At 45.5% G+C, this 12,232-nt stretch overlaps 1 protein-coding gene across 1 annotated transcript in view; it reads right to left on the bottom strand.

Moving 5' to 3' along the window:
* Window positions 1–749: 749 nt before the first annotated feature.
* Window positions 750–12,232, bottom strand: part of LOC309684067 (E3 ubiquitin-protein ligase ARIH2-like) — a gene marked incomplete at its 3' end in the record, with an annotated part of 32,328 nt that continues 20,845 nt past the window's right edge. Inside the window, exons 4-11 of the mRNA XM_082500029.1 lie at window positions 11,842–11,905; window positions 8,803–8,950; window positions 6,230–6,351; window positions 5,207–5,316; window positions 4,051–4,168; window positions 2,554–2,604; window positions 2,432–2,453; window positions 750–901 (exon numbers count right to left, since the gene is read on the bottom strand). Of these exons, the coding sequence (XP_082356155.1) occupies window positions 750–901; window positions 2,432–2,453; window positions 2,554–2,604; window positions 4,051–4,168; window positions 5,207–5,316; window positions 6,230–6,351; window positions 8,803–8,950; window positions 11,842–11,905 (787 nt within the window). The remainder of the gene's footprint in view (window positions 902–2,431; window positions 2,454–2,553; window positions 2,605–4,050; window positions 4,169–5,206; window positions 5,317–6,229; window positions 6,352–8,802; window positions 8,951–11,841; window positions 11,906–12,232) is intronic.

Consider the following 12,232-nt stretch of genomic DNA (forward strand, 5'->3'; position numbering starts at 1 on the left):
AGAGTTTAAATTAACAATTTTACATGGGCTCAGTGAACTCCAACATCCATGTGCACATCGTAAACATGGCCATTTCCCAGAGCCTGTCGGTCCGGAGAGCCAGGAATGAACACATTTATTTTACCACAGGACTTGGCTCAGGGTGTGAAGAATAAACTCATTTTAATGGGGAAACAAGTGAAATACCTCAGCATCGAACCTCTACCATGTTCTCTTCTAGAAACGCTGGTCTAGGACTGTACTGTATGGCCAGGTGCATCAAGCCTGCTGTGTGGACAGAGGTGTTCTGACCGCAACTTTTAAAAATGTGAGTACACGAAAACTTAGGGAAACTTTGGCACAGTCAATGGAGTATTGAACATGGCAGAGTTTATTTACTCTTTGTCTCTATAAAGACATGCTGCAAGGAACTGAAGTTCCCTGATCCTGGAAGGAAATGATTGGAGCAATATCTATGTAGTGCAGCAGCACTCAGCCTATGGGAAAACAGTACAGTGGCACACAAGTAATACTGATTTTCTCTAGCACGAGGAAATACAGCAGCGACTATGATTTGCTTTGGGTAGGACATTATTGGTTTGGATGGGACTCTCGGGGCAGGATTTTGAGTAAAAAACAACAGGGCCTGAAAATTCTGCACAGATTCTCTTTGGGCAGTTTCTTGCATGGAGATTGCTGGCAGTGACCTTTGCACCAGGCAGGGAGCATTAAAAGGCTACAGCAGCTCTGGCCAAGGAGATGTCTCCTACCCTCTCAAAATAGAACAAGTACTTCTTAAGGGCCTCCCTGGCCTGTGCTTGCTGACTCTGGTTTACAATATCAGGATTCTCTTTGTACCGACTGCATTCGTAGTACTCGCTGCCATGAGTCTTCCAGTCTCCCAGACACATCCAGCAGAAATCTGCAGAAAACAGTGAAAAACCCACTGTGAAGTACAGAAAAAAACTTCCGAGAAAGAAAAGCTTCAGGAGACACAGCCCATCTGTTTTCACATACTTCTGCTAAGCCAAGAAACACGTAGATTTGGTATCATCTTGCATAATGGAACACAATAGTGAGCCAAAAATACCAGCCTGTCTTGAGGATTTTAATTGTACAGCCTCCTGTGCAACTATGGAAAGTGAAATCCTGAAGCGCTGCATCCTGTACACCAAGAGCAATGGCAGAACTGTACGTGTGCTCTGCACAGGCTGCCACTCTAGACTGAAGGAGAGACAGTCTGCAGCCTTATTTGTGAGTTGCATCCTCCACACCACTGGCATACTGCCCCATGTGGACCTCCAGCTGAATAAAATATGAACAATCAAATCCAAAAGTGAACTAACTCATGCAAAAGAAAGTCTGCCCCCAGTTCTCCTGAGGAGGGAACTACCCAGCTAACTTCAGATATCAGTGGTTTATAACACTTCAAGTTAGGAGCCACTGAATTGGGAATAAAGTGGAGGAAAGAGAGCAACAGCAAAACCCGCGTGACAGTTTCCTGATTTCAGAGTGAGGCTGTGAGTGTTCTGCTGAGAAGGAAAAAAGACTGAGATTAAGTTGCTACAATAGGAATCACTTCTGTGCTACCTGTAATAAGAGACTGAAATTTGTATTTCCAGAATTCACCATCCTTCTCATGTGCTAGACACCATGGTACCTTGGCACTCGCCTGCTCACCCTTGTCACAGAGCTCCATCAAATCACATCCAGTGCTGCTGAGGACCCCAAAAGCAAAGGAAATGAGAGAGGACAGTAATCTTTAATCATCTCCCAAATAAGGTTCTGATGTTATAATATTTCCTGGTGGCACACTTAGAAGGCTGGATACAAACTGTCTCACTCTAAGGCAACAGAAATTAATTCTGCCATGAAAAGACAAGTGCAAGAACAGGCTGTCATTTTGTAGGACCACACAATGGGCCAAAGACACTCAGGCTGCTAATTGCACAGGGGTCGACTGAGAAGTCCAACAGATAACGTTACGCAGAACAATTCACAGCTCCTGCAGTTTCATCTGGGTTGAAGCTCATTATTTCCATCACTAAGCAGAAGGACTTGAGCTGATCTGAGTAAATGGCTCAGTTCTGACAGTATTTGCAGCTGATGACAAATACGATTACATGGAAAACATTTAATACTCTCCTCTGAGATAGATTCTACTGTTAATACTAGGACAGAGATGGAGATTTCTCTATACAATGGACATGCCAGGGAGATGGAGCCAAACCAGCACTGAATCAGAATGCAGCTGAGATCACAGCCAGTGAAAAAAAAAGTAAATATAAAGTTATCACACACAAGTCTGTAATTAATATCCTGTTCACCTTTTACCAGTGGGAAAATATTTCAGTCAATATACACAATTTGTCTTCATATCACAAAAAAAAGGAGAAGTGAACATCATCACTAACAAACATTGCAGAGAAACCTGTTCCCAAATCCTACTTACCATGCTTGCATTTGGAGCATTGCTGAAAAAGAAGAGACAGGAGACACTGGTTAGTGGAAAGTGGGGGAAAAAAAATTCCGCTTATAATAAGGAAGGTCTGACGTGTTCAGGGAACTGCTCACCATGTGATTGCAGCCTCCGTTCTTTTCAATACAGATATTGCACTTGGGACACTGGGGAAACAGAAGCATTTGTTAGATCCAACTCTCTCTAGCAGCCTTCTGGAGAATGACAACACTTGAATGATTATTCTTCTCCTATTTTTTTTTTTTAATAAGCATACGCGTATATGAGAAATTAACATATATATATATACACTGCCTCCCACCAAATCCTGACAGCTTCTTGTAAAAAGGAGGCAGAAAGGCAAAGCCAGGGAAGTTACACTGCAGCACTGGACCACTTGCTCAAGAAAAGTTTGCTGTTGTTACTCCTTGTAAAACTAAAGGTCTCACTGAGTTACCATTTAGCAGTTGCTCAGGCACAAGGACATAATTAGTTCACGTATGACAGTAACTTCCACAGCTACTTAGACTACAAGATAATCAGCACTATATCCTGCTTTCAGCAGCCACTAACAGATGACAACTTAGCTAGCTGCAGAGAAATGGCTGACCACAGTGAGAGCCGCACACTTCTTTGCTCCATCACCCTGGAGTGTCAAGTTCAGTTACATTTTTTGGGTTGCATAGGTACAAAGAAGAAATTGAGTTTTGCTGCTTTTTCTAAATTTTAATGGCAGGCAAAATGTATGCCAGGACAACACTGAATATAACAGAACCTTACTTCTACAAAAGAGCATAGCAGAAACAATGCCATCACATGTTGACACCTTCTCCAGAGAAAGAAGGGAATGTAATATCTCTAGTCTATCTAACCACCCACTTTCCTAACACAACTGAACCTTGGGCTAATTAGCACTGTCACAATTGTCATTGGCTATGGTAGAACAAATGCCAGCTAAGAACTGTTTTGAAGTCAGGCTGCAAAATCCGCAAAAGATGTCAAAAGTTCCAAGCTGCAGACAGCTGATCTAGAGGATAAAGGTAGTGTATCTATAGCTTTTAAAGATAATTCTATGCGAAGACTAGAGTGCACAACATGTAATACTATTTCTTTTCTTGGGTCTAAATCTATTACAAGTACTTCAAGGTCTCATTTATAGACTTCATTTACCCCATTTTGTCATCCTTGCCAAATTAAGACTTTATCTCCCTCCTCTTCCAGTTCACAGTTGTTCAGGTTTAAACCCCACTAGTGCCTTATTTGGATCTGACTCCACACTTACTACACTCTCTCCTTCCATTTTGAATACACCTTCACCGATCGTTTCTAAGTAACCACAATTCTTTTGCTCGTGGGAGGAGAGCACACCTGGCTGCCAAAGACATCAGGTCTGGAATAAGGACCACCAGGTCCTTGCCTCAGGAGGGCAGCTGGACTTCCCACACAAAGTGTTCCCAAGACATTCAGTTGTGTTATATCACAGTCCCGAGGGAGCTGTGAGAATCTGCAGTCTGTGAAAAAGCAGCACACAATGCTATGTATTTACAGAACTGTATCTTGCTTCCCAGGCAGGACTAGAGGACAAGAAAAAACATGCAGGTGCTTGTCCTTACGTCTTTAGTGTGAGCACTGATGTAGTTGGCTGTTTCGGAGTCATCTGCACACTTGGTGAGCCATTTCCGAATGGTGGCACAGTCTGTGGGTGCATGGTACATCTGCCGACACTTAAAGCTTAACAGGGGGGAGGGGGGAAAAAGAAGACATAGCTATTTCCAAGGAAATGACTCAAGAATTGAGGTTTTCCTGATGACCAAAATCTGGGAGGCCAAGCAAGCATAAGGGACACAAATGCATTTGGGTATTACTACAGTGCAAAGACCAAGGCTGAACTTCAATAAACCCCCACCCTCTTGTGCAGAAACCAGTGTCAGGATGAGAGTGAACTGAGGCTTTCACTGACAAACCACGTGCCTGAGGGCTGACGCATCCCTCCCTAGAGTCTACTTATGTCTGCTCTAACATGACTGCAGAGGCCTGGGGTGTACGAGTGGCTTTACAAGTAGTCTGACTCCAGCGGTAGATACCAGGCACCTGCATTAGCATGACCTTAACAGCCCCAGGTGAGGAAGCCCTATTTGCATGGAGATACCAGTAAGCTGGGTCTCTAAACCAGTTGTATTGTGCTCCACAGACATTCTCGACGGCAGTGATTCTGGAGACCCAGGAGCAGAAGACACTTCAGCAGCCCTGCAAGCTATCTTTTTCTCTGGTCCCATACACACGTGAAGTCAGACAAGGAACATGAGCTTTCCTATTCAGCAGAAAGTTATTCTCACACGAGCCTCAAAACACAACACCCTCTGGGAGTCAAATACTTGTAATAAACTTAAAAACTTAATACCAGCAGATGGCAGAGAGGCCTCCACATCCATTACCAGGATCTCTACCAGTCACTAGGTCTGTACCAAAGTTTGCAACCTAGCCAAAATATGAGAACTGAAGATTTGTAATCCCTTCTTTACTTAAGCTCTGCATTCTCTGGTTGTCAGAACATTCAACTCCCAAGGAGTGTAGAGAGTGACGGGAGGGCTGACCACCTGCAGAAGTCAGACCCCAAGTGTCCAATTACTCACACTAACTCAAGTTACAAACAACTCTATCAAAGCATTTGAGATGCTTCTACACACTGAACTCGCTGGCAAGCAAATGGAGTGGCCCTGAGGACAGCATACACTTTCCCCATGATCTTTAACCTTCTCTGTTTCTTACCAGAAGACCTCATTGCAACGATTGCACTGCACTCGACGGGCTTTTGGCTCCTGTACCTGTATGACCATAGGGCAATCTGCACCAGGACACAGCTGCAGCTGATAATGGCTCTGTGAACATACCAAGGTGGTAAGATCAGCAGTGGGTGCAGAAGAGCATTATCTTTATCCGCTCAAGTATAACCGCTCCTATCCTCAAAAATACATAAGTCAGTATTTCTTTTTGAAAAAGACAGTGAAAATTGTCACCAGATCTTAGCCAACAGAGCAGGCAAACCTCTTCCACGTTAGGAAAGGGAGTATTAGTTACTTACAGCTTCTCTAGGACATGGAATTCAAACGGAGGGTTACAGACAAAGTAAACACAGCAATACAGCCATAAGACCCCAACAAGACAGTTTTACTCCATTTGAGCTCTTTCCCCATACTCTCCTTATGTCCCAGAACGTACTCAGCTGCTCTCCTGTGGTGGCTGTTCCCTCCCAAAGGGTGTCTTATTGAAGAGAGGCTACACCACTCTTTTGTACTGCTTCGCTGCTTCTTGAGCGTTCCCAGCGTGTTTGCAGGTACCAGAATACTTCCTGCACATTTAACCCTTACGATTTCTGCTTAAATTTCCAAAAACCTCATATAAAATGTTATTAAGCAAGCCAACTGAGTTAGAATACACTGAGTGACTTATTTTTCAGAACCTAAAATATCTATGCAAGAGCAAAAAGGACTTTAAAACTCAGACTGAAATTTGAAGTTTTCAGCTGCAACACTGAGAATTCTCCTTCAGGAAAAGAGCCAAGCACCAGCCAAGGAGTTACTGGTTGACCTTACAGCAGAATTTACTTTGGCAACCTGCTAGAGCGTTTTGTCAGTGAGGCTGTCCTACAGGAACAGCCACATGATGTTTATCAGGGACAATTTTGCTGCAGTTACTGCATTTCTAATCAAAGATGCAAGACACTTCAAACAAAATTTCTGCAAGACATTGGTGAATTGACCCAGAGTATTTTAAAACTGAAAAAACCAATACCTCCACATAGTCCCTGAAGAGGTAGCGCCTGTATTTGTCTTTCAGCTCTTCACTAGGCAGCAATGGAAACACAAAGTCTTCCGGTGTTCGAAGTAGGCAGTCCTGAGCCATGCAGGAGACCCCTGAAAAGAAAAAGCAACATTTTAGCATAGTGCAACTTATCCTAAGGAGTAAATGCACAGAGAGCATTCAACACAGTTTCCTAGGTGCCATCTGTTGTTGTGGCAAGAGGGACACAACTGTGAAACAGATCTATCAGGGCTGCTGAAAGGTTGAAGCCCAACTGTCTTCACCAAAAGATGACAGGGCACATGTGTATCCAGGACCCGTAAGTGCCTCAACCAGTATTAACAAGGTGAGATACTTAAAGTAGAAAATTGCATGTTATTGCCACACCAGCATGAAGGACAGGCTGGGAAAAGCCCAGAGGAACTCTGGCAACTACTGGCTTCTATCCAACACAAAGGGAACAGAAGTTTGCATCCACAAGCACTCCAGGGGCAGTGCAACAATACATCATGAGAGATGCAAACTCAAAATGCAGCAGATTTGCAGCTTCTAAATTGTTACCATCATGCTACTGAGATCACTCAATACTCAATGGTACTCAATGACTTTTCTGAGGTACTCAATGACTTTTTTGCCTCAGTCTTCACTGGCAAGGACTGCAGCCACACTGCCCGTGATGCAGAATGCAAAGGCGAGGATTGGGAAAATGAAGAACCGCCCACTGTAGGTGAAGATCAAGTGTGAGACCACCTGAGGAATCTGAAGGTGCACAAGTCCATGGGACCTGATGAGATACATCTGCGGGTCCTGAGGGAACTGGCAGATAAGGTCACTAAGCCACTAGCCATCATATTTGAGAAATCGTGGCAGTCTGGGGAGGTTCCTGCCATCTGGAAAAGGGGAAACATAACCCTGATTTTCAAAAAGGGAAACAAGGAAGACCCAGGGAACTACAGGCCAGTCAGTCTCACCTCTGTGCCTGGCAAGATCATGGAGCAGATCCTCCTGGAAACTCTGCTGAGGCACACAGAAAACAAGGAGGTGATTGGTGACAGTCAGCATGGCTTCACCAAGGGCAGGTCATGCCTGACAAACTTGGTGGCCTTCTACGAAGGGGTTACAGCAGCAGTGGACAAGGGAAGAGCAACCGATGTCATCTACCTGGACTTGTACAAAGTGTTTGACACTGTTCCACACGATATCCTGGTCTCTAAATTGGAGAGACATGGATCCGACAAACTACTTGGTGTATAAAGAACTGGCTGGACAGTCACACTCAGAGTTGCGGTCAACGGCTCGATGTTCAAGTGGAGAGCAGTGACGAGTGGCGTTCCTCAGGGGTCAGAACTGGGACCTGTACTGTTCAACATCTTTGTCGGTGACATGGACAGTGGGGTCAAGTGCACCCTCAGCAAGTCTGCTGATGATACCAAGCTGTTTGGCGAGGTAGACACGCTGGAGGGGAGGGATGCCATCCAGAGGGACCTGGACAGGCTGGAGAGGTGCGCCCAAGCCAACCTCATGCAGTTCAACAAGGCCAAGTGCGAGGTCCTACATCTGGGTCGGGGCAATCCCAAGCACAAATCCAGGCTGGGCGGGGAATGGCTGGAGAGCAGCCCTGAGGAGAAGGACCCGGGTGTGCTGACTGACGAGAAGCTCAACATGAGCCAGCAATGTGCGATCGCAGCCCAGAAGGCCAACTGTATCCTGGGCTGCATCAGAAGTGTGGCCAGCAGGTCAAAGGAGGGGATTCTGCCCCTCTACTCCTCTCTCGTGAGACCCCACCTGCAGTACTGCATCCAGCTCTGGAGTCCCCAACATAAGAAGGACATGGACCTGCTGGAGTGTGTCCAGAGGAGAGCCACGAGGATGATGCGAGGGCTGGAGCAGCTCTCCTATGAGGAGAGGCTGAGAGAGTTGGGGCTGTTCAGCCTGGAGAAGAGAAGGCTCCGGAGAGACCTTATTGTGGCCTTCTAGTACCTAAAGGGGGCCTACAGGAGAGCTGGGGAAGGACTTCTTACTAGGGCATGTAGTGATAGGATGAGGGGGAATGGCTTTAAACTGGAAGAGGGCAGGTTCAGATTGAACATTAGGAAGAAGTTTTTCACTCTGAGGGTGGTGCGGCACTGGGACAGGTTGCCCAGAGAGGCTGTTGAGGCCCCATCCCTGGAGGTGTTCAAGGCCAGGCTGGACGTGGCCTTGGGCAACCTGGTCTAATGGGAGGTGTGCCTGCCTATGGCAGGGGGGTTGGAACTTAATGATCTTCAAGGTCCCTTCCAACCTAAACCATTCTGTGATTCTAGGATTACAGGGGGAGAAAAGCAGCAAATGGACCTATGGACTTGTAAGTTTTGTTAGGCAGGAGTAGCACTCTCCTGGTGGTATGCCAACACTAACCAGGGATTCAGGTAACACCACTAGTTCAAGTTAAGTTTGTCACAAATACTCATTCCATGCTCCATTTTCTCATTACTGAGACGTTTTAGACCAATTCAGCCAGTCATTATCAGAATGGCCAACATAGCACAAATACAGACCCAGTACCATATCCGCCTTGAACTCACCGACTCCAACACCATCCTTGACGAGCACTGTACAATGCTGCTCCCAACAACTGCGACAGAACTGGTGCTGACAAGCCAGCGAGAGCAAGTTCTCCTTCCGGACAAACTGCATGCACACTGCGCAGTGATGGGAGGAATGTACCATCGCCTGGGAGAGAGAAAAATCAGCATTACAGTGAAAGCATCCCAGCGCTCCCAGAGTATTCTCACCTCCTCCACAGGCACCTGCATCATTGTGACAATGGTCTCAGGTGAGCTACAGGCCAGAACAGGTTCATAAGCAGCTGGTGTGTTGGGGTGCTGCACTGCCCCGACACTCAGTCCTTCACAAGAACCTCTTTAATCTCACGGAGCACAAGATTGACAGTCACTGAACAGCTCCTGACTCTAATCTAGTGCTACCCAGAACTCACCTTTACTTTTCTGGTTCTTACTCTCACCTTGTTTGAAAAATGAGGAAATACATCATTGTGTTAGTCCTTCCCCGAATTTACTGATATTCTTTGTTAGCTGGGTCAGACTCTATCACTGTTCCACAAGACCTGAAGAGCAGCTATGGCTGGAAGCAGGCTTAGCAGTGCCCTTTTACTGGACAATAATTTTGGGTAAGAGGAAAGGCAACTGAAGGTGCAGTGGGTAGAGTGTTTACGCAGAGTAAAGGGAGTTCACAGACCATCATCTCACATCTCTTATCTTCTGCCTATGCTACATTTGGCAAAGCAGGCATCATCCCTTCAGCTAAAAAGGATTAGAGGGTTTGTTTTAAGTCAGGCTTAATTCTGCTGTTGCTTCACCAAACCACTGGGAAGCAGCCTGGATTCCCCCTTGGGTAGCACAGAACTAATCCCCAGATAACAGATCTAGCCTCCAACACTTCTCAGCTCACCCTTGGGACCTGAAGAACTAGGTCTCGCACAGCATCATCAAAAACAAGGCTCTACAAAGCTGTTAGCAGGAGTTTATGTTCCTATTTCTCCTTTCACAGAGAAGTCATATAATCACTTTTCATCTACTTAAATCTTTGCTACTCTTTGAGAAGCTTGTGCGAGACAGCTGTTGGTTTCCATGCCCAGCTCTGCATGCCAGAGACACAGAGCAGCAGCAGCATGATACGCAGCCACATGACCAACAGAGCTTGCTTTATTGAATGACCACATGAAAAAGGACATAATGCAACTTTGTTCTAAGTGGCCTGACTTATGGTCCAGAACAAGATTCACCGAGTGTGCCAGTGTTGAATGCCTACAGCAATTGCTCAACTCAAACAGCACGTGCATTGCCTCAAACCTTCACAAACTGTCCCTCTGAGCTCACCACTGTAGCTTCTCCCTATAGGGTCAGTTGCTCTACACTCAGTAGGAGCATCTGCCCTGAAAATATCATCGTTCTGCATTTGGAGTCCAAGCACAGAGCAACGTGCCCTAGCACATACAAAAAGACTGTAGTGAACTGCCTACCAAATCAAGTTTGTCAAGACCCCCTCTACTCTGCACTGGTGAGGCCACAACTGGAGTACTGCATCCAGTTTTGGGTTCCCCAGTTCAAGAGGGACAGGGAACTGCTGGAGCGAGTCCAGCAAAGGGCAACTAAGATGATGGAGGGATTGGAGCATCTCCCTTATGAGGAAAGGCCGAGAGAGCTGGGGCTCTTTAGCCTGGAGAAGAGAAGGCTGAGGGGAGACCTTATTATGGCGGACAAGTATCTAAAGGGTGGGTTGAAGGAGGATGGAGCCAGGCTCTTTTCAATGGTTCCCAGTGACAGGACGAGGGGCAATGGGCACAAGTTAGAACACAGGAAGTTCCGTTCAAATACACGGAAACACTTCCTTACGGTGAGGGTGACAGAGCACGGGCACAGGCTGCCCAGGGAGGGGGGGAGTCCCCTTCTCTGGAGATTGTCAAGACCCGCCTGGATGCAGTCCTGAGTGATGTGCTCTGGGCAATCCTGCTTTGGCAGGGGAGTGGGGCTGGATGATCTCTAGAGGTCCCTTCCAACTCTGAAAACTCCATGATTCCATGACTTAAACTAACCTTTTAACTGTAATATATTTCTTCCCAAAATGAAACCTCCATTGCAGTGGAGAGTACTTAAGTGACAGCCGATACAAGATTCAGACAATTTTCAAAATACATGGACTAATGTGCAGGTATGTCAAATAACAAAGATTTTTTTTCTGGACTCTAGGCAGATAATTTATTTTCAGTCCATGAAGCTTACTCCTGTCAGCTGTTTTAGCATTTTTGCCCTCTGCTAGTTACAAGTCAGGTCAGATGCCAAATCAGGCTTTTAAAATCTCCCCTCCCCCCCAAACCAGAGAGTGTTTCTCAGATCTAATACTTTATCACTCAAAATCTGACACATGGAAATGTGTTCCTGGGTAACTGTGGATTGTGCCAAGACACCCACTGCGAATGAAACCTGTAAACGTGCAACAGGAAGTTTCTATTTAAAGGGAAAAAAAAAAAAAGTATCTAAAGATCTGTGGTGTAGCCCTGGCCGCAAAACACAAGCTGTTGGTTCAAATATCACTACTGACTGTATCAGCAGCAACACCACTGGGAGATTTGGCTTAAGCATCCCTGAGCAGAGCAGTGCAGCAAACAGTCATCTCAGGAAGAAAAAAATAAAAAAAAAATATCTCTGTTCCAGCCACAGACAAGCTCTGTTCACTCTGTGCAGTCAGGGCTTCCCTTGAGTGTCTTTTACAGAAAGCAGAATTGGAAGAGGCAGCCAAGCCCATGCATTCTGTTCCTTCCATTGTGTACCATCATTCGTGCCAAAAAGTTAGCTTAATTTTCTTGAGGCAAGTAATTCTTGAACACTACCTGCAAGACAATAGCAAAGCTGCTATTTAAATGTTAGACACCTCTTGAATGCATTCTTGTTTAAAAAGTAAACCCAGCATTGAGTTAAGGTGTTGGACCTCAGTTTGCAAAGGGTTAATACGGGACAGGCTATGCCATTAGTAATGCAATCCTCCGATGAGGTGGCTCAGAGGTGTCTGCCAAGGGAACAAACCAAAATAGTTAGCATACTTACATGTTTGGATGAGGTGGGCTGAACTCGTGCTTCTACTAGCAATTGGGCAGCATTAGACTTGTGCCTGAAAAGGCAATTGAAGAATGGTCCAATCAATTTCTGAATACATTTTGCTTTGTTAAATTGATCCTTCTCTCCTGAATAAATAATAGGCTCTGTGCAAATGGTAGGGTAGGTTTCAAAAAGGAAAGTGGAAATGTGTCCTGTGTGAGGCTCTTTCACACAGTGAGCTGAACTCTAATCAACAAAACTTTATGAGAGTTTCTTTAAAATCAGAAACCGGAGCAATACTTCTCCCAGTAATGGATTAATGTTTCCCTCATACTCCCTGATGAATATTTTTCTACAACTCTCTGCCTCCCCCTGAAAAATTACTTTTGAAGCTAAGGTT

Source organism: Vanellus vanellus (assembly GCF_965231255.1).
Source record: "Vanellus vanellus genome assembly, contig: HAP1_SCAFFOLD_1165, whole genome shotgun sequence".
Classification (NCBI taxonomy): Eukaryota; Metazoa; Chordata; class Aves; order Charadriiformes; family Charadriidae; genus Vanellus; species Vanellus vanellus.